Below are 22,630 nucleotides of genomic sequence, written 5' to 3'. Positions count from 1 at the left end.
TATCAGGCTGTGTATGCTATGCAAGTTCATGTATACAAAAGTTCTAGCACTGGAATTACAAAAGCATGTTGCACACACGGTCCATTTGTGACTATGCCATCAAGCTCCTAACTGCAAGATTTCTAATGTTCAATATTCTATTTTAGCATTACTCATTTCTCTAGAAAACCTAAATACTTACTATTCTGCTCCTCACCAAGGGCAACCAATGTTTCAAGGACTTTAATTCCTTCCTGGACTGCTAAAAGTTCCAGATTGTTGTTCGGGCGGCTCCTTTCCACAGCTTTCAACTTCTCAACCATGATAGGGGCCAAGGAATGAATATATGGAGTTGACAGGGCACGATTGGTGTGTTGGAACACAGAAAGCAGAAGCTGGTAACACTTGGCTTGAACCTAATCAAATCAAGATAAATACATTGCCCTCAAGGTTATTTGTTAACTCAGGGAATTCTCATAAACTCGGTTATCTCTGATTTAAAATTTAAAAAAAAAAAAAATTAAAAAAAGAATTAAAAAAATTAAAAAAAAAATGGGAAAGAAACATACTAAGTAAGAGGGAAGTAGCAACACAGCCCATCTAGTAAAACAGTATTAGCCCAGCATTCAATAAAAGGAAGGCAAATTAGAAAGAACATGCCAGTACTAAGTAGGAGTAACAATAAAAACTCAGAGAAAATAAAGGCATAGTTAATGTCATACAAGTCAGTCACACCAGTTCACAGTGAACTACATCTTTCAAGTCTCAGAACTACCAGCTCTAATAGTAGATTAATCTTCAAAATCATGATATGCTATTCCAATCCCAGAAAGGCAACACAGCCCATAAAAATGACTTGGAACAAAGTGATCTTACTGCTCTAACACGAGCCAGGGCTGTAGCCAAAAGTGTCAGGCCTGTCCCCCCCCCTCCTTCTCATTCTCCATCTAGTGCTGGTAGTAGCATAGGAGTAAATGTGTAGCCATACTGTGAGCTGATCACAGAATGCTCTCCTTGTCTTCCTTCTATTTTGTTTTTTACCCTCCTCCCTCTCTGTGGAAAGCAGAGATTATTAAAGCCAAGATTTGGGAAAATGACTCACTGATGATCTTGTTCAGATGAATTTATGAATGCATTTTTTTGGGGCATATGAAGATCTTCCTCCAAAAACCTCACACAAATAACCCAGATTTTTTGAAAAGGTGAAGCCTCACAACAAATATGATGATAGAACATTGTACATGTTTTCTAACTGCACTCAAGTCCAAACAGGATGAGTTATTGAGCACATGCTGAACAGAAATGTTCTAGAGGAAGTACTACTGAACAAAACGATCTGTGTGGAGATCCAGGGATTACTGGAAACATAGATACATAAATAAAAATATGAAATAAAAATCGCAGATCATAAAAACTACTGGTAAGAAAATACAAGTTTTGCAGCTCATGTTACTGTTAATTCAATGGGATACAGCTGCAGGTTTTCTATACAATTCAATTTTTAAGGTCTGAAGTAATAACACTTCTCATACCATTTGTATGCTTTATCACAGAGCTCCACAGAAGAACATTTTTCCTTAATGCCTTACTCACCATCATCTTCGACCTTTTCAACAAATTTTACCTCTCTCTCTCCATACCATTACAAATGATTCTCTTCCTTTTCTGCCTTTCTTTAAACTTAATTCCTTATTAGCTGTTAAAGATTATTAGATTAGTCTTTGAAATAAGGAGTAAAAGTCTCTTTTCTTAAATGAAGACATATTTCGAAAGAGTTTTATTACTGCATCTGACAGCAGAATTTCATCCAAGCTTTTTTCCTTTGATCTGTGTAATATAAAACTTTGGACTATTGTGCATTCACAGAAGTCTACAGAAACTTCTGTCAGGTAAAATCAGGGCTTCTTCAAAGCAAAAGGGGCACACACTCATGTAAAACTTGCCCAACAGCATTGAAACACTTGGGTCTCTCAACTGAGTTATCTTGTTGGAACAAAAGGGAATTGAGCTCACCAGACTTCTGATTATTACTATATATGATATTTAACCTTTTCATGTGGTAATAGTTTCAAAAATACTCCTGTATTTCTTTTAAGGCATCAGTTCTTTGGAAGAGTTTTCTCCTTAATCAGTTCAATGCACTTAGAACAATCACTATCATGCTTTTATTACAAACAGGTGTCTCGTTACTGGCTGCCACAATGAGTATTTTACATTTAAAAAGCTAGAATGAAAACACAAGTATTACAGAGTATATGCTCTGCACATCAGTGAGAAGAGAGTGGACACCATCTGGCTGCTGTCCAAGCTTGCTCTGTGCATTACAAAAATAGTGGTAAGTTCCAGCTGACGGGCAGCTTTCCAGCAGGGTAGTGGGCGACAATGTACTTCTCTCTCCCTGCTCATGTGTTTATATAGAGCTGAGAGAGAGTATGACATTAAAGTTTCGCGTAATACAACTGACATTTCCATTCACACAATATAATTCTAAGTAGCTTTCCATCCAGAGTCAGGCTTCAGAATCAACTGAATTTTATGTTCATGCTGGAAAACACCTGCCCTGCTACAGAGAATTATCAGTCTAAACAGGATTTTAAATGCCCCACTGTGACCCGAAACACATCCGCATTTTTTGCATGTTTTTCTTCTCAGGAATCTCTGCTGTGTTTGCTTGTGGAAACATTATAGATTTCTCTCCTTAGCTCCCACCTGCAGATTTGTATACCCATTCAAACTGATACAAGCATGGCTGGAAAAGTTAAGCTTAACAGTGCATTAGCCTGCCTGAACCAAGTCAGTCTACAACTTTTTAACTTTCTTCTTTATGAGAAAACAATTCAGAAGGTATTTCACAAAGACAAGCCAAAGGGCAGAAGTGAAATCATGAGACAAATGAATTAGATCTGTAGGTATTCTGATGGTGACCACAAAATTGTATTTTTGCTCACAAACTGAGTTTTGTATGAACGTGTAAAATAAGCGCAAGTTTTGCACCAACGTAAAATTGATCAGAAATGTGGGCTGTAATTTTATCTACAGAAAAAATGGTTTAGTTTGTATTATAAAAGATCAATGCTAATGTAGAAATGTCTCCACTCCATGGTAACCAACCTTTTCATCTAATAAAACTTCATATACCAAAGACTGGTTTTGCCTTTTAAAAAGCTGAAGTCAAGAACCTGGCATAAGGCCACAAACACACTTTATCTAGAAGCAATTAGTTTGGGTTATTTTGCTCATGAGTTTCAATAATGCACTGTTGAAAATTCTAGTTATTTTGACAGCAGTATCTGTCCCTGAAGTAAAGGCACCACAAATCATTCAGGAAATGTGTTGAATATATCACAATTAGGTTTTGCCAGCCATATATCATCCACATTCCTGTAACATGATCTTACCCAAGGATCAGAAGAATTCAATGCACTTCTGAATCTGTTCATACATCCATTTTGTAAAGACTGCACTCCAATTATTTCAGGGCTTGCTGACCAGAGGAAGAGAGTAATAGCTGTAAGTATGCTTACTTCATCAAGAATAGGTTTAGAGGCTTCTGAAAAACAAAACCAAATATGCTGCTAGCTTATTCCAAAAAGGCTTTAGCATTTATTTAGTAAAAGTCAGTGAACACAGATAAACTTACAAAGGGGAAATATATACACTTGGTATTATTTGCAACTGCGCATGCATTTACTTATTACAGTATCATTATTGACTGTGACTGACAAAAATCTGAGCAACTCTATTCTAACAGTTGTTTTAATACAGTAAGTCAATCTTTCTGAAACTTAAGTATCAAGGCAAACATCATCATCCACACTTTCTCAGACCAAGTCATATTTTTGTTTTCAATGTGTAAACAAGAGGGGAAAAAATATTTTTAGATCCTTTCCCCGTTAAAGATCTACTTCACTTTTTAAAATTATTATCTTCAGCTGATACAGCAGAGTAAGAAACAGATGTCCAGCATGGCAACAACTTTTACTTAAAATGAGGTTTCACAGAAAACTAGTTGATCTGACAGCCAGCTGTCACCACTAGGAACAGTCCTACTTTAACCTTTCCTGCTTTTCAAATAGCCTGTATTTGCCATTGTCATATTTTTTTTTCCTTGTATAAGCTCTGTCTTCACAGATCTCATTCAATAATTCACAATTATTGGAACAAAAATATGTATATTTATATATAAACTATTATAATATATATAAAAAGCACTGTTCTGCTGGTCTGGTTGGCCACATTGGTTCTGCTCTCCCCTGAGAGGCACAAAGAAACAGCATATATAAAGTCAGCAAAAAAGAAAAACAACATGACTGCCCTTCACAAATGTCAGCTAGTCACTCAATTGGCTTAGCCATAATGTGAAACCTCACTTCAAAAAACTACTGCAAGCATTTAAAGTGACAATTTTTCTTACATTATTTAAATTATTTTATATTTATATTGTTTAAATTTTATTGAATGATGAGGTTTGAAATTGAATGCAGTGGACCTTGCTTAGATTTTTGTGTGTGTGACTATCACACTTCACAGAAGATTGGAAAGGAAAACATACACTCTTGCAAGGAACCAAGAAAAATTTCTGAAGTCTCCAAAAAAGCCTACAGCCAGTGATGTTTCTGGAAAGAGGGCCTGAGAAATCTCTACAGTAACTAAAGGCTGGAAAACGAGAGCTGATGTGACAAATCAAATTAGAAGTTTGGCTTGGTTAACACAAACCTAGTGATCCTCCCCCTTCGGACATTTCAGAATCATTTGCAATTACCTACTCATTCCCCATCTCTCACATGAGTAACTCCATTCAAGCCTCTCTTCACTCTCCACAAATGGCTCCTTGGCAATGTAATGGGATGTTTTTCTCGCTGACTACCACTATGCAAATGGCAAATCTTTGTGTCTCTCTTTTGCTAACTATGCAGCTGAGACTGTACATCTTTTTCACTTTTTGAAGGGCAAGGCAAAGCATGCATGTGAACTGTAAGAGGTGGTCTGCAGTTCTCTGAAGAGACACAGTAACCATTGTGCTGATGAGTAACAGGGATTTTTTTGACCAGGGAGAGGATTTCTTTCTCACCCCAGAAAGCTTTTAACAGTATTTTGAGTATCCTACTCCAGTATGAACCCTGCCACAATTATCTGTGGCTGTCTTCCCACTCATTCACTTTAACACTGACTGTCACTAAGACTAAATGACTTGTGCCAGAGTAAAACCTGAGAGGCAGTGGCTGCCAGATGCATAGCAAAAGGGAAAACTTCTAACTGGAGGTTATGATCAACACTATCAAGAAAACAGACCAAACAGGGACAAAACTTGGTGGGAACTCCTGAGATGTAACTACTTTGTAAAAGTCAATGTTGTGCTTTTCTTCAATAAAATCTACTAAGCAACTGAGGAGTTTTGCTCACTCAGGTCTTATATGAAGTTATAGGCAGATACCATACCTACATTTTCATTACAGCAAAATCAATTTTTCTTGAATTTTAACTCTCCTGCACTTGGAAACCACTTACCAGGCTGAGAGTCTTCCAAGATAGATGCCAGAGTGCTGCGGATAAGACCTGTCCATTGTTTCTGAGTTTCATCAGTCTTGACTGTTGGAAGAGTAACAATAGTTTTTATCCCTTGAAGAGCTGCAGTGACTGGAGGTGGGACCTGATTATCTGCTGACTTTACTGCTGTTTCTTTCAATACTCTTGTTATCAGAAATAGGATAGTGGGTAAGATTGTCATACATCCTAAAAAAAGAAAAAAAAAAGATAAAATAGAATTTCTAAAGTGTGGTAGATAACCTCTCTGTCTTTCCCAATATGGATGCATTTGGTTGGAGACAAAGGAGATGAGATAAACTGCAATTCAGGTAACAAGTGATATGTGTCCTTCAACATTTTATCACCAAATTCATTCATCAGTACTACTGAAGTGTATCATAACCCAAGTCATACAAGCCAACAATTGAAATGCTGCTGTCACATTCAGGAACGATGATCTAGCTATTAAAGCTTTGTCCTACATGGCATGTGATATATGGTACATCATCCAGGTTGCTAAGTATCTTAAAACAGGATCTGCATATCACTAGGGACCTATAAACAGCAAAAAAAGGAGGTCTGGAAACAAGTATCCAAACCAAGTTATTGCATGTTCCAAGTAAGGTGGTGTGTGGTACAAGCCCCAGAAGCAAAGTAAGGAAGCTGTTTGGGTGTCTCAAATCCTGGACAAAGGCTGTCAGAGTTTCAATATCACATGTAGACTTTAAGCCCCTACAGGACTGAAAGAAGAGGGCTGTTGGGTTTAGGCATGCAAAATCAATCTATGGATCACTTCAGACAGTCAGGTCTCTTTCCATATCTCTTCCATGCTTCATTTTCCCACATCTGTGGAAATACAAATCCTGCCATTTTCCTACTTCTGGGAATGCTGTGAGGATTAATACATTAATTAGAACAATTATGACAGGAAGGGGCTGCTGGAGGTCATCTAGTTCAACCGCCTTTTTCAAAGCAGCCGTTCTTCAAGACCAGATTGCCCAGGATCTTATCCCATGGAGACTGCAAGATGCTTGTATTTTAAAGAAAGAGAAAGAAATTTAAAAAACCACCCAATCACAGGAAGTGATGAATTCTTTTTGTTCAGTTTCCCTTATATCCAAAGGCTCAATTAACACAAATATTTGTGTATGTGCTATCCTTGCCTCCCTACAGCTATGAGCTGGCTACATCTTCTGAATGAGGGGAAAAAAACAAATCCCTATCAGACTAATCTCTATAAACTTACAGTAGTTTCTGAGCTACTTTCAGTGGCCACTTGCCAAATACTGGGAGTAACACCCTCACTCCAGACTACACAGAAGTAATACTGTTCCTCTTTTGCCCACCCTCTTTCCCACCACCCTCTTAAAAAAAAAAAAAAAAAAAAAAATCAGGAATCAAATAAAAACAGGGAAACAGGGCACGACTCCAACTCAAAATCTATTGTTCCTTAAAGAATTGCAAGACACAAATTCACAAATTTCTGATGGAAGACAGGCCATATTGTCTTTTGAGCATAACTTTGTCCAAATATCTTACTTACAGTGCATATCATTAGGGGACCAACTCTAAAACATCTTATCTATATGAGTGGGTAAAACTTCCCAAAGATTCTTGAGACAAAACTTAAGCGATTTGCTCTCCAAAAAACAAAAGTCAAAGAGCACAGCCTCCCATGTAATTGTGTCCTTTACCCCTGAACTTAACTCAGTGCAATTATCCCAGCTTACACACATCCTTTGTGACAGTCTTCCTGGGCAGAAGAAAGCTCCATTTAGTTTATAATCACATTTGGAACGACTGACAGCCAACGGCTGCAAACCCAAGTGTACCACAGATGAATTGTGCTGTTTTTCCCTCAGTAGGATTATCTTTTCATACAGCTGCTGCTTTTCATGAACTTTTCAGGAATTTAATTATCTTCAAAATGTCTGTGTTCTTTTACAATATGATTAAAATTGCCCAAAAGGTTTCAAAAGCATGAAAAAAGGGAAAAAAACCCAACAATAAAATCAGATTGTGTCTTGGGGTACAAAGCTAATTTCCTCAGCAAATTGGCAGCACACATGCAAATTTAAAATCAAATTTCCTTTACGCTGCTCACTGGAAAAGCCTGAATTCTTATTTAGTTAATCACCTAAATATACTTATCAACAGATGGCCCTTAAAGCATCCATAGCAATATATTTACAGTTTGTTTTCAGCATCATATCCGCACTGTGCTGCCGCTAGAATTATCACTCGCACATATTCTGCTACGATGCCTTACCTGCTGGAGAACACAGGGAAGGCAGGTCAGACAGAATATTAACGCTGGCAGCCACGAGACGAGCACTCTCCTCAGAGAGGTGGGATTTGGCAGCAACGTGACTTGGAGAATCCGACACTTTTGAACTCAGATGGGGCATGTGTCGTACTAGGATAAACATGAGCAATTCCATGGCTGCAAAGACTAGAGATTTCCCGGGCACAAGACCACCACTCTCACCTCCCTCTCCTAAAGCAAGAGGATTTTCTTTTTCCTCATTATCATCTTCATCTGAAAAAGGAAAGAAATGTCTGAGGAGACAGTTAAAATCCCATACCAAAGACTACATGACACACTCTTCCCAAAGAAGTTAAAAATCAAGGAGAAAAAGTTGCTGTACAGTAAGATAGGCCAAACATGGCTCATGTCAGAATAAATGTTTTAGTTAGAATGACTTAAAGGGGTTTACAATGCCTTAGAAGTATTGTGATTGCAATAATACTTACTAAAAATCCATCCAGAACTAGAAAAAAAAGTAGCCTTGCACAAAATAAAACTACAGTTAATGATTTTGCTTCTTTTAAAACTGATTATAAAATTAACAGCAGTGAATGCCAAATAAACAGCCAGGACATTTTTTTAAAAATTTCATAGCTATTAATTAAATGTTCCACCCTGACAAAATCTTATTCTAGCCTAAACTGATTATGAAATAAGAGAACAGAAAAGCACTGTAGGATTCTACGAGTAAGTTCATGATTTGAGTGTATTCAGTTCAAAAAGTCTCTCTTTTGATGGCAGCTTGGCCAGCTGCAGTCTTTCCTTCTCCCACTAAACAGCAACAGAGATTCAGTAAGTCAAAGCTGGCCTGAACTACCCCTATAGAGCTCCTATGAATTTAAATGATTGCTACTGTTATCACATTCATCAATCTGAAAAATGCAGCTTACTGGGCTGACAGTAAACAATTCCATTAATTCATATGAAGAAACAGAGCCTGCATTTTCTGTTGTGCTGGTTCATCAAGTTCCAGCAAAATCTTCTCCCTGTTTTTATGTGGAAAACAGGCAAAAGCTATCAGTTGGGACTTTTTTTATCAACAGTACATCATACCAGATTAAGATAGTAATTTTCCTTAGTATGAGAATATTCCTTGGGTTTTACTTCACTTCAGGTAATAGAAAATCTGGCAGACCTATCCAACTTAACCAGGTATCAATGAACTATTTGCCAGGTTGCCACTTGGAAACTAATTCACCTAGCAAAGACGGAAACAGTACATCTAATGTGAGATTTTTAAAGAAATGGTAAAGGGATAATCGAACATGGAGATTCTCTCTTAAAAGGAAGAGGCCACTAAAAGTACCTCAGTAAGTAGCTTTCAGACTGCTGGTCAAGTTTTGGGTATCTCCAAGCATGGAGATGTCACATCCCTGGGCACCTGTTCTACTGCTTCACCGTTCCCACAGTGACTAATTTTTTCCTTGTATCCCATCTGGATTTCCATTGCCTCAATTTGTGTCCATTGCCTCTTGTCCTGCCACCACTTGCCTTTCAGAAGACTCTGGACTGGCCTTGTCTTTAAATCTCCTTTAAGAAGGGGGATTGCTATTCTATCCCATATTAACCCTCTCTTCTGCAGACTAAACAAGTTCAGCTCTCTTAGCCTCTCCTCACGGGTCACACACTACACCTCCCTAAGCAGCTTATAGGACCTCCACTGAACTTCCTTCATGTTAGTCAACACCTGTCTTACTCAGAATGAGGAGAAAGGGCAAAGAGAACTAGACACTGCTCCAGATGCATCTTCATAACCATATCCTTAATCCACTGGTCATGCTTTTCTAACACAGGCCAGTAACAGAGTCTTCAGCATTGCATAGGTTTCACACAAGAGATTCACATACACAACTCCTCATCTGGCAAATCTGCTATCCAGTCTGTTAGTCCACCAGCCTATACCAGTGCACATTCCATTCCAAATGCAGAATTTTGCATTTGTCTTTACTGAACTTCAGCAGGTTCTCAGACCTGCAGTTCAGAATTCCTCTAAAAGGCAGCACTACCCTCCAGCACACCCACCATTTGCACAGTTTGGTATCACCCACAAGTTTGCTGAGGGTACATTCTTTCCTACCTGTCCTATGTGCTTAACAGTAGCAGGCCCAATACTGATCTCTAAAAACATCAGTTGCAACCAGCTGCCAGTCAGACTTGAATCACTGAACTCCATTCAAGCACAGCAGTCCAACAAATTATTCTCCTACTTCTCAGTCCACATCACTCCAATTTGACAATGATATTGTAGAGTACTGGGTCAAAAGCCTTGCAAAAGTCTAAGTAAACAGTATCTACCACCCCACCTCCAAAGCCAGTTATTTCATCACAGAGGGTGATGAGGCATTATCTACTTCATGTACTAAGTGCTTTCAGAATAAATTTACTCCAAAACCTTTCAACAAGCACAGCAGGCTTACTGGCAAGTTCACTCAAACCCCACCTCACGTCTTACTCAAAGTTAGTCACAGCATCTCATTTTTGCCATTCATTGGAAAGCTTTCTTGAGCACCACAGCTTTTCAAAGATGACTGCAACAAACTTAGCATGTCATCAGCCAGCTCCCTCAGATGTGTCCCATCTGGTTCCAGGGTATGGCCAGCTTTTTTGTAAGCAGCTCCTAACTGGATGCTCATCTGCTGCAGCTAGCATTGCTCTCCCCTAAGCTTGCTCACTAGACACAGGAGAAGTAAGCAAACAAGATAATAGTGCCTTAGTTTTTCCTCTAGTGTGTTTTGTCATTAGATCACCCAATTCATTCAGCAGCAGGTCTAAATTTCTTCTGCTGACAACATATCTATAAATGGTGTTCCTGTCACACTGGACATTCATCATCAGTCTCAGCTCCAGCTAAATTGTGCCTTTCCTAGTTCCACTCCTCCATACCCAGGAAGTCTTCAGTAGTCTTCCTTGGCAGCTTGCCCCCATTTCCAACATCCACACACTTCCTTGTCACATCTGAGCTCAGTCAGAAATTCCTATTCAGCCAAGTCAGCCTCCTGCCATGATCATTTTGAATGAGCTTTATTTTGTCACCAAAGACGAACAATCCCTCTTTCCTTTGCCCTTCAGGAAAGCTTACTACAAGATCCCATCTACAAGCTCCCTGCACAAGCCAAAGTTTGCCAAGTAAGGCCAAAGCTTTTGCTCTGCTACTCATTTTCTGCCTTTCCCTTGAAATTATGACCTCCACTACCATATAGATGGTACAGCCACAACTACCATTAACCTTCATAACCATTTCTTCTGTATTAGTGCAGAGAAAATCCACTGAGCCCCACTCTTATTCGGACTGTCCAGCATTTGGACTGAAAAAGTCTGTGCCTCGTACACTTCTGAGTGCTAGCCTCCTGCAGTGTGACCCTTCCACCATATGACTGGATGGTAAAAGCCTCTCATGAAGCTCCCACAGCTTGATTGGAATGCTTCTTTGGGTTGGTTTAATATGGCTTCATTTGCCTCCCCTTCTTGATTAGGCAGCCTGTGGCTCCTGACTGGTATGACCCTTCACTTCCTTTCAGTGGTATCAGTTCTGATCTCTCAAAGTAGGACAGCTGGCTCCTCTTCCCTTGACAGATCTCTACAGCGTTCTCCAAATGGATATCTGGAGAGAGAGCCTTTTGTTGCTGGAAGTCACAGCATTGCAGCTGCCACCTTCATGCAAGTGTCATCCTCCAGGGCCATATTCCCACATAGCCTATGGCTGTCTCTCCTTCTGAGAAACACAGGACTTCAACTCCTGCACATGCAGGGCCTCTGTGGAGAACATTTCATTCCTCCATTTACCTTTCCTGACACCATAGAGTCTGCTCACCTTCACAAGCATTTCCTTCATGTCTCACAGGTGAGACCAATGTCACTTCCAGCCCTGGCTGCACAGACAAGCCTCTGGAGCACAGACACATCAGCACTTTCATCTGAATTTGAAACCTGGTCATTAGACCTCTGATGCACCAGAGATGATTGTCCCTCAGTCAGCAGACCGTGTTGTTGTATGTCACTGCCATTGTTATGCTGACTCTGGCAGTCCTGTACAGTCTTGAGCAGCACTTCTGGGCAGCATGAGCATGCCCTTCCATGCCAACTGCCTTGCTCCTGTTGCACACCCTGTTCCCAGAGCTCCTGGTTGCTGACACGCCCTGAGTGCCCTGAATGTCAGTGAAGTAAGAGCCCAGGTGCAAGTCTGCTCCACATCCTGGCAAGATCTCCTGGGCAGGCAACTTTTCATACTGGTTCCAGGACCAGTTCACTCACCTCATGAATGTCAGTTGTGCCAGGGACACACCACAATACCCTGGTACTAGTGGCTAAACCATCACACTTTAGAAAAAAGGTAAATTACATACTAAGAAGGCAGTCAGTAGAGAAACATTAAGGAAACTGAGCAAGGTAATAATAAGGGGGGTGCTGGGTATAACTTGCATCACTCATACTCCAGAAAAATGAATGAAAACCATGATGTGAAATGAGAATGATCAGAGGAAGAAAAAATGTATCTTACAGGAGTTAAGAAATCAGCAGGTAATTATGAACACAATCAAAATTATCTGTGGAATACACCGCATTTTCCTCCTCAGTGTAACAATACTCTAATGCAACTGAGTTCCTTTCCCAATATGAAAACCTGTTGCTAATTTACTCTGCAAAGCAAGCCGTGTTTTCAGAATCTTACTTAGTGTGTTCCTTTTTTCCTGCAAATAATCTTGAGCTGCTCTTACTATCTGCTGGACAACTCCCGTAACCAGTAGCTGGACTGAAGGAGGATCCCAGGTCAGGAGGAGTCGGTGAAGCACACTCAAGAGTTCAACACCAAGGAGCTGCAGTGAAACAAAACACATAGAAAAACATTAATTAGGACTAAGCAATTCCTAATTGTTATGTCACTTGCTTATGATGAATATATACTTTTCTCACACAAAAAATAATTACAGCTTTTGTAATCATCATAGATGAAAGACGAAGACATAGAAAAAGCTGATTGTTTCAACACGCTCATACATTACCTGATCCTCTGCAATATGGATCCTGGCACAAGGGGAATCCAATAAAGTATGAAGTGCTTGTAAGCAAGATGTAACATGCTCTACAGGCTCTTCAGGTCTCGGGGAGCACAGAAACTGTATACTAACACCTGAAAAGAGCAATAATTAAAAAGAATGTTCATATTATAATAAAATCAAGTTTCCTTTTAAAATTTTTTTATAAGTATAGCAGGTTCTTAACAAGTTTAGAAAGCTAGATGTTTTTCTCAATTCTTCTTCCTTTTAATTAAAAGGGAGTCTATGCAGAAGAATTGTATTCACTTCCTCTTCTGCATCACGTCTTCCCCAAAATTTGGCAGGATAAATAATGCACAGCAACAACAAGCAATTTAAGAATACTGAACGGAAATCCATATTTTGTTCGAAAGATCTATCTGTATGTCAGACATATGAATCCTTCAGTTGTAAACTGAGTTTTATTTTCTTGAATTCCTTTAAATGTAAAGACAAATGAAACAAAGCTAAGCCCCAAAAATCATGCAATATTCATCTTATACATATGGCACTTAATTCCAGATTTAAATATGTCTTATCTCAGACAACTGTTGGCATTCCTCAGAGTAAGAGATTACATCCACCTCTTAAAGCTGTTAGGTAACAACAAAGGGAAACAGTCAATGCTACTCACAGATGAAAAGCTGATGCAAAAGCTACTCCATGTGACTTGCCAAATATCAGTCTGTACTAAACAGTGTTTCTATAGGGGTGTGTATTTTAATTAACTTAAAGCTTTTAATTAACTTTAAGCTTAAATTAAGCTTAAAAAGCTTTCACAGCTTTTGCATCTTTGAAGCATAACATTTAGTATCATCTGCATTATACTACAGTGTAGAACAGTTCCTACTCATTTTATTCAATTAAATAAATCACAATAATCACACTGACAAATATTCTGTCAAAGCTACAAAGAACGCAGGAGGCAGAGAGATAAGAGAGAGGATGAGACACAGATTTTCAAAACTTTACTGTCCAGACATACAATGAATTTTAAAATTCACAGACTTCAAGCAAAGTATCTTTTCTCATTTTCATAGGGGTTCATACCATAACATGCTGCTACTGAATTCTAAACTTGTACCTCTTACCCAAAATTAAGTGCATTCGGTCTTTGTTGATCTCTGGCAAAGATTTAGTGGTAGGTGGAGTTCCAGGTGTCTGGTTTAACATAATGGATGTAGCACGTTTCTGAGAATTAGGCATTGCTGCAGCAGTATCTTCTGTTGACTCTGACACATTAAATCCTGTACTGTTTAGCCAAAGTGCCACTGCATGTAGTATGGGAGCCCAGGAGTTTCGGTAATGCAGTCTAGCTGTATCAATAGTTTCTGGCGTGTAAAATGCTCCTCCTGTTAAATTAACAGAGCAAAGGTAAATTCTGAAATCCTCTACAAGTGACAGATAAAAAGCACGTACTCTGAATTTATTAGTCTATTTATTCTGGATGTGCTTGATTACATATTCAGGTGTAATACTTGTTATGGCAGTACATTCCAATTCTCCTTGTGCAGTAGCAGTAATAATATCTCTCATGAACAAGTGCAGTGGCCTCGATAAAGCAGTAAGCAGAGAGCAAGAAAGGCAGGCACAGTCATCAGGTCCTGCAGCATTTTTAGTACAGAGCATTCACTCTTAATTCAGCAAAATACTGTAAAATGGTATCTGCTCTAATCTCAGGGGTGAAGTTTTTCATACAGACAAGATCATTTGGATTTGATACCAAAGTATTAGAGGTGCAGAAGTGCTCTTAATTCTACAAAGATGTGGTTTTAATGATCTCAGTGATTCAAACAAAGAGTATATTCATTGCAAATTGAAGGAAAAAAGCTTCAAGTTCAAAAACACTGCTATTACATGCCCAGGCAGAAATTTATCACTTGCATACAAAAACATGCATGTGAAATAATTTATAGAATAATTCTGAATGTCCAGCTACAGGGTTTTTTTCTGTTTTGCAGAACACAAAAAGAAAATTCAGTGCATACCATCTGGTGGAAGCTGGGTAGCAAATTCAGCTGGTAAAGTTAAAAGAGCGTAATCTTTCAGCGCAGCCAACCAGAGACGGCTCAGTGCAGGCAGTTCAGGTTGTACAAGTGTTATCAAACTGTCTGGTGGCAACTCATCCACGGTACCAAAATCATCCTCATCCTCCTCTGTGCTCTTTAAAACACGCTTTGGTTTGGTTTCTGCTTCTTTCTTAATTTTCATGGCAACAACATACACCTAGAAGTAAAACATGTCGAAGTATGTGCTGTGAGATTCTAAAATGAAAGCAAAACAGCAGCCTTTCCCACAGATTCCACACAGATACAATTCACCAGAAAATTACTGAAAAAAAAGGTTTTTAATACAACCACATTTTATTTACATCCTTTCTTTTATTTCTACCAGTATATATATATATATAACGCTTAGGTTCATAAATGAGACTTTCCTAAAACAATTAGGCCACACACTTTCTTCCTAAAAATGTGCCAATTATAAACACTTGACACTGTTAACTAACTAGTTAGTTAAATAGTCAACTAACTGCAATATTTTCCCACAATCTATTTTATGGTTGTTTGATTTTTAGTGTTTTTTGGGGCAAGGAGATTTTGTTTTCTTGTTTGTGGGGTTTTTTTTCAAGTTTAAGAGCAGTAAGATGGGAAGAAATTCAGAATCTGATAGGGTATGAGTGCATATTTTTATAAAGAAAAGTGTAGCAAAACAACAATCATACCTCACTGTAAATAATGGATCAACAGAATGGCAGAGAAAGATATTGAGGTTAAAACATCCCAGGAGTAGAACTGCAACAGGTTAGGAGGAAGGTATGCAGCCAGCATGAGGTGTGAGGCTGCTGTTACACTGTAAAGCGTTCTCAAACTTTTAAAGATTTAATGGTCAATGTTTACCTCAGCCCAGGCTTTCAGAACCGCAAGTTTTTCCATAGTAGTTGCACTCTCTCGGTAAAGCTGGCTAGAAGATCCTTTTCCTGCTTGCACTTTATCCAGGGAAGAGACAAGAAGGTTGTGAACTCGGCGAAGATCATTCAGGTCACTTACAACCCCACTTCCTATCCAAGCGCTACATACCTAGACAACAAAGTTAAGAATCATTCTAAACTAGCAAAAAAACCCAACAATGCTATACATGAAAAAAAAAATTAAATCAGTTAGAAAACCAAACCCAAAACAACCACCAGGAAAAACTTAGGCATTCTTCCTGCTTAAGACAAATAAACCGGGTTTTCCTTTTTTTTCTTTCTACCCATGACAACAGAATTGCTCAGGTGGGTGGTTATAAAGGCTGTATTTGCAATGCATATTACAAGGGAACTCAATAGATATATGGAAAATATTTAAAAAATTTTTTAATCCTTCATAAATAGGTTATAACAATTTTTTTATTCTCATCCCAAGTGTTTGGTCAATCATTCAGGTAATGAGTCACTGCATTCTCTGTGAAGAATATACTGGACAGCAACCAAAAAAATCTTATCTTTAAAACCCCTCACATCTCAAATCAATATATAAGGCTCCATACTAGTGGGATGCTTTCAAATTATTAATGTCAAGAAAACACTTAGAAATTATTTTAAACATCGAGCTATGATTTGGAACCCAGAGTTTTACACCTAGAACAATCTATTCACAATGGTGGACAGACAGTTGGCTGTCTCTCAACTTTTCATTTGAATTAAATGGATCAAAACAGGTACTTAAAATAACAAACATCACACAGATTGTCTGCTCCTGACTAATGCTGTACATTGGCACTCATCCTCTGAAACACATTCATGCCCAGACATAATGCAGGCAATAGAAGAATTCTGGCGCAGCTGCTATTCTACAAAGAGAAAAAGCGACAAATTCTTTCAGAAGAGCTGCTCTTATTCTGGAGATGATTCTACAAGGATGAGGATCAGAAGCAAAAAAACCTCATGAAACTCAAGTAGTTCAGGTTTTACAAACTCTTTTTTTCAAGGCCTATCTCCAATTTATTTATTTTGCTTTTAGAGAACCAGTTCCATTTAATCCTTTGGGGAAGGAACTCTCTCGTGATCTGGAATGATGGACATATTTAAAATAACATAAATGCAAACACTAAAAAGCATCCCAAACACGTACAGGACAAAGCTGTTGAAAACTTCCCAAAGAACTGTTATTCATTCACAGTAGGAATAATACCAGCTTCAATTCTGCTGCTGAGCAAGTCAACAACTGTTTCCGTAATGACATAAAACTATAACATCCAGCTCCTTCAGGGAAGCTCATCTCTGTCCATGTAACTTCTAGAGAGAGTTAAATATCCAAACCTAATCTCCCACCATTTGATCCTGTAAGTGCACACATCTACTTTAAAATTGGTTGAATAGAGAAGATTTTGACAAGTTATAAGGAATATTAAATGGTTTCATACAAACTGCCTCTTAGTTTAGTTTTAAATGTGCAGAAACATTCTGTAAATCAGGCTGAACATACTTTTTCCTACATGTAGATACCAAGCTATGCTGTACATGATCTATCCTTGCAAGTTTTGCTGAAAATTAAGTAAAAGAACAACACAAAATCATGCTCCTGATGACCCAAATTTATTAAACAGAACTCAGAAACACAAGAGTTATCATTTTAAAACTTATGTTTGCATAGCTAACAAAACTGCTGCTTTAAACCACAGTAGTTTCTTTAGCTGTGAAAACCACATACTACTACAGCTATGTTGCTGATAGTTGATTTAAATTGCAGTACACAAGATCACACACAAGAAAACAATGCCACACACATGCAAAAAAAAAATCTTTTAGCAAACTTTCACTGACAAGTTGTTACTATGACTGTAATGAGAATGCTCAGATCTTCTAAATTCTAAAGTAGAGCATTAAACTGAATGGAAATTTAGTGTTTAAAGGTAAATTATCAGTAATCCAAATGTTTGATCAGACTGAAAGAAAACAAATAAACTACTATTGGTCTCATTAAGCAAAGAGGTTTTTTCTTTTTTCTCTTTTTTTCTTGCAGGATTGACATGAAGACATAGTTCTAGATACGTTTTTTGATGTAGCTGTCTAAAAGGACTTCTGCACTTCTGAGGAACAAAATATTACTACTAGGAAACTCAAAAGATGTTGCAAGAACACCACAGCCTAGGTTTACAACATCTTCCAGCCATTTGATGCTACTTCTCTTGTGCATCCTTCTTCCAAAGAGAAGGAAAATTAGTTTTGCTTATAGTATGTGAACATTTTCCACTGTACCTGACAGGCCTTTGCAGTTATATCAGATGGTGTATCTTGGGAAAAAGCCGGCCTCAGAGCAGCTCCAACCTGTTGATAGGAAGAAAAATTTTTAAAATCCAACTAAAATAACAGGGACACAGTGTTGTTTATCTCACGTTGTTTAAGGCTCAAGGACAAATACAGAACAAGCGAGACAAGATTGCCAAATTCGGCATTGTAGTTATACCCCAAAATTATCCTTGCTGTCTAGCAAACATGTGCAATAGCATTCTTAACAACAACAACAACAAAGTCTTAAATTACCTTTTTTCCTGCTTGCCCATTGCCTTTTTAAGTCTCAACTACCTTTGTGAAATACGTGATATTATCTTCCTTCTGTTAATGAGTATCCTTTTAATCATTACAGTATTACAGGTGAAACTTCTGCTAAGGATCAATAAGCCAATGACAATTTGATGTCCAAAGGAACAGTGATGTGAAATCAAATGTTTATGTTTGGATTTGCATCAAGTCCGCTTGATGCAAATCCTGGCTGAAAAATGCCTTTTAGGCAGTTGCTACAAGGCAGTATTTTTCTGAAACAAAAGGACCAAGTCCAAGAGAAAGAAGCAATGGTTACAGCATTACAGAAGGAAGAAGAAAAAGACAGGAAGTGAAAAAGATGAAAGCCTGACTTTAAAAAGTATTTGGAAAGAACTTGAAGACAGAGTGAAGACAAAAGAGGTGAAAGAGTTAAGGTATGCAACAAAAAAAGCACAATAATATCCCAAAAACAATCTTTAATTGCCCACTTCCCAGTGATCTACTTTTGTATTTTTCATTTAAACAGAAGTACATTCAATAATTCCCAAGAAAACAGATTTATTAGATTAAATCTAGAACTGAGTGAATGATATTTTCCAATTCCTAATTCTACAAACTAATAGCCACTTCTAGAAAAAATTAAATGTAACTTACAATATTTGGCTGTCAAGCTACTGAATTTTAACAGCTACTAAATTACAATAAATAGAGATACAAAAATAAAATTTGAAGAGGTAAATAAGAGTGTCTCTCCAGCACATTTTCACACAGAGAAAAATCTCCTCACAGCTTATTTTGAAATAACAAAACGTGCTCAAAGCTAATACTGGCATACTGGCATAAATACACAATTTCCTGAACTTATAAAGGACGTCTCACATTCGCCTGATACTGCTCCAGTATCACATGGCCTGGAAATTCTGGCTCGGGAACAGATGCAAATTTCTTGATAATGTCTTCAAGAGCTTGCAGCCCCGCCATCCGTAGCTGGTTGCTGTGGTCAGTGGCAGCCATGAATGCCATTCGGATAAGGTCAGAGAGATGGAGCACTAAGAAGTCATCTTAGAACAAAACAGAAAAAACTATTTAGCCACTTAAAAGATAGCTAACATGACAAATCTTTGCAACATTTTCCTCATTGACATGCATGAATTCTACCTATTTGTTTTCAAAGGTCCACATTTAATGCATGGAAGAAGCAGGAAACAATGTAACCTAGCTTTCTTTCTTGTTTTCCACTTCCCCTCCCCCCCCAAAGTGATTCTATGACTTTTATTCCTAAGACAACCTTAAAAACTGAGCAGAAATTGCATAGAATGGAATATGTAAATGTGGCTAAGTATCTTAGAATATATTAAAACATTCAGGAAAGCTAATTTGAATGACCTCCAAACATACAGGAAATCTTCAAGGCAATTCCTGCTCCTGCTCGACTCCTATGCTTACAGTGACCCCTGCTGATGTCAAGCTTAAACACCTAAAACTGAGTATGCCTCTAGTTCTCCTGAAAACCACATCCAAGGCTGCAAGCAAGCAGCAGACAGCGTGTAAACAAGAAAAATACATAGCTCGGTAACATTTCTGAAAGGATTATTCTTCTCTATGTATTCATTTTATTTCGTTTCCTACTCTCAATTTGAAATTACCACGTTGTACAACCAACATGAAAATAAATTATTTAACAACATCCGCTGTAACTAACAAAACCCACAAATTGCCTAAGCTATTTTCAAGTCTCAAGCTAAAGAAGAAAAACGTCTTTTGTGGCTGAAACTTTTCCAAGGCATATCAGTAAAGAACGAATGAAAATAATTTACAAACTACAATGTGATAAAGCCTGCCACTTACTTTTTCAGACCATCAGAGACAACAGTAAAATTTGAGTATTTTAGAAGCTGAATTTGGGGTGGTAGAAGTTTGCTGAGTTTTCCTTTTTACAATGATACCAAATACATCAAAGTTCACTTTAAATAAATAGAAATAAAATTCCCCAGATTAGGATATGCAATTCTCTGCAGGACCCTATAAGCAGCAGTTAGTTCATTATTTCCTCTGTAATACAATGCCATGACAAAATAAACTTCCCTGAAACTGTTCTTAGTCTTCAATGGTCTTGGCCTCAAATCAAGTCAAAAACCAGATTCTCACAAAATCAATGCACAGTGCTGGAAGCAGGAACCAAGCAACACAGACAAAGACCCGATAACCCTCCATACCAAAACAGACACCCTCAACAACACAGACACCAAGTCCATTAATGTCACACATTCTAGGATGCTCACAATATTCATCCTACATACACAAAGTCCCCATGAGCACTACACAGGTGAACCCAAATAATCACAATACAGCACAAACAACATGGACAGCTCAAGGACAGACACCTCACACTATCTGAAAAACATTTCATCACAAAACTGCTACGCAATTTATGACCTCTCAATTTTTTTGATCCTCTAACTCATAAAACTATCTTTGGAAAATGAGCTTGAAAATTAAGACTTATCACTCTCATGGATACCAAAATAATTAACTTTATAAAGTCCGTGTCTTTTTATAACTCCCTTCCACATCCCTCTCTCTGCAGCCAATGCCATAGCAATAATTACGTAGCTTTATCCCTTCTTTTTTTCTTTTCTAGCATTTCTTCAGATTGGAGATGCTAAAATAATCTCAAGCTTATTTCACTGCTGTCATTACATTAAACTCTGAAAACACTCCCAGCTTGTCCTTAGCTAAAGTTTATTGCTTCTGTTTCAGACTTGAAAAAAGCTTTGCATCTCTAAGTTTTTTTTTCCCCTATGCAGACCAGTCTGTCACAGCTGGTATGTTCCAGAAAACCTCATTATTTGTGCTCATGGTACTGTAACTACGGTGGTTATAAAGGTACAATTTTATTGACTTTTGCTGGGCATTTCCTTTGGTTTTAACCATTTGAATGAAAGAGTAAGTGCTTTTATTTTTTTTCTTGGTTGTGTAATCTTAAGCTGTAAAGAGGTGTCAAAATTAAAATAAAAAATTAAGAACAAAACCAAAGCATGCAATTACTTTTTGGGTTTTTAAGTCTGGCTGAACGAGCCAGTGCCAGGTCAAAGTGTGCCTTGTTGGCATTCTCACACAGCATGATAACCCGGCACAGACAGTCTGCTGCAAACACACGAGTGGCCCAGCGAGGCGCTACAGAAGGCTTGGACTTGTCCTCTTCACCCAAGGTGGTAAACATTGAATCATCATCCATCTCATCCTTCTTCTCCGACTCCTCATCCTTGCCTCCTCCCAAGGGAGCAGCTGTGCTCATGTCTACCACACAGAAAAATTAAAAGGAAGAAAAACATGCCACTGTTAAAATCCACAGAAGACAGTTATGGACATGAGTTCAAGTCTTTCCCTATACTGAGATTCAGAACAGACTAATTCTTCTGTAGAAACATTTGACAAATGTCAAAGAGCAGGAAAATATCAGTAAAATAAAGGATTTTCACCTCTGTTCTGGATTAAATTACCCTTTATTTGTCTTACATGATATAAATTCCTATAACATTAATTCTCCACAGTTACCAACTGTAGCTGAATCCCATATCAAAACTGCCCAGCTTTGTAAATTAACCCATTAAATTGCCAATAAACAGGATAAGGCTCAGAATAAAAGAATCAGTTTAGCTTTGAATTATTCAGCTCCCATTTCAAGTGGAAGATAAAAAGCAAGTTAAACTGAAACAAAAATACAAAGCTCTGTGCCATGGGACACTATGCAGCCAAGCAGGCCCCTGACAGCATTCAAAAATGTGATTAACATTCAGAAAATTCTTTTCTCTAGGTGTAGCTTTGAGACTTCATTTCAGAAAATAAAATTGTTTCAGGGATCACATAAAAAACCAAAAGCCAAACATGGACAAAAAACCCCTCACCAAACATGCATATATACTTTTGTTATTCAGAAATGAAAACATGAAGCCTCAATGACAAGGTCTAAATTAGAAAAATGCCAAAATACTGACAAAAATTATTCCAGCAATAATTAGAGGACAATTAAAGGAAATTATTGCAATGCATGCTTCTTAGAAACTAAGGCATGCTTCTTAGAAAGTCTAAATTTATGCAACTGAAGAGCCAAGACATTCAATAAAGAAAAAGGCTATGGCAAATCAAACATGGATGATGCCAATTCATAACAAAGGTGTTTTGAGAAGGCATGCAGGACCCCATGTGGCTGATTTGTAAATCTCTGCTTAAAAAGCAAACCACATTTTGGTCATA

At 38.0% G+C, this 22,630-nt stretch overlaps 1 protein-coding gene across 1 annotated transcript in view; it reads right to left on the bottom strand.

The window, feature by feature from the left end:
* The window catches only part of HEATR5B (HEAT repeat containing 5B), a 57,168-nt gene that overhangs the window by 2,373 nt on the left and 32,165 nt on the right, over positions 1 to 22,630 (bottom strand). Inside the window, exons 24-35 of the mRNA XM_048298201.1 lie at positions 21,422 to 21,673; positions 19,253 to 19,434; positions 18,089 to 18,157; positions 15,747 to 15,926; positions 14,835 to 15,072; positions 13,938 to 14,198; positions 12,814 to 12,941; positions 12,483 to 12,627; positions 7,775 to 8,044; positions 5,488 to 5,712; positions 3,378 to 3,529; positions 182 to 395 (exon numbers count right to left, since the gene is read on the bottom strand). Of these exons, the coding sequence (XP_048154158.1) occupies positions 182 to 395; positions 3,378 to 3,529; positions 5,488 to 5,712; positions 7,775 to 8,044; positions 12,483 to 12,627; positions 12,814 to 12,941; positions 13,938 to 14,198; positions 14,835 to 15,072; positions 15,747 to 15,926; positions 18,089 to 18,157; positions 19,253 to 19,434; positions 21,422 to 21,673 (2,316 nt within the window). The remainder of the gene's footprint in view (positions 1 to 181; positions 396 to 3,377; positions 3,530 to 5,487; positions 5,713 to 7,774; positions 8,045 to 12,482; positions 12,628 to 12,813; positions 12,942 to 13,937; positions 14,199 to 14,834; positions 15,073 to 15,746; positions 15,927 to 18,088; positions 18,158 to 19,252; positions 19,435 to 21,421; positions 21,674 to 22,630) is intronic.

Source organism: Corvus hawaiiensis, chromosome 3 (genome assembly GCF_020740725.1).
Source record: "Corvus hawaiiensis isolate bCorHaw1 chromosome 3, bCorHaw1.pri.cur, whole genome shotgun sequence".
Lineage (NCBI taxonomy): Eukaryota > Metazoa > Chordata > Aves > Passeriformes > Corvidae > Corvus > Corvus hawaiiensis.
The sequence above is the reverse complement of the archived record's forward strand: the minus strand, read 5'-3'. Positions and strand labels throughout refer to the sequence as shown.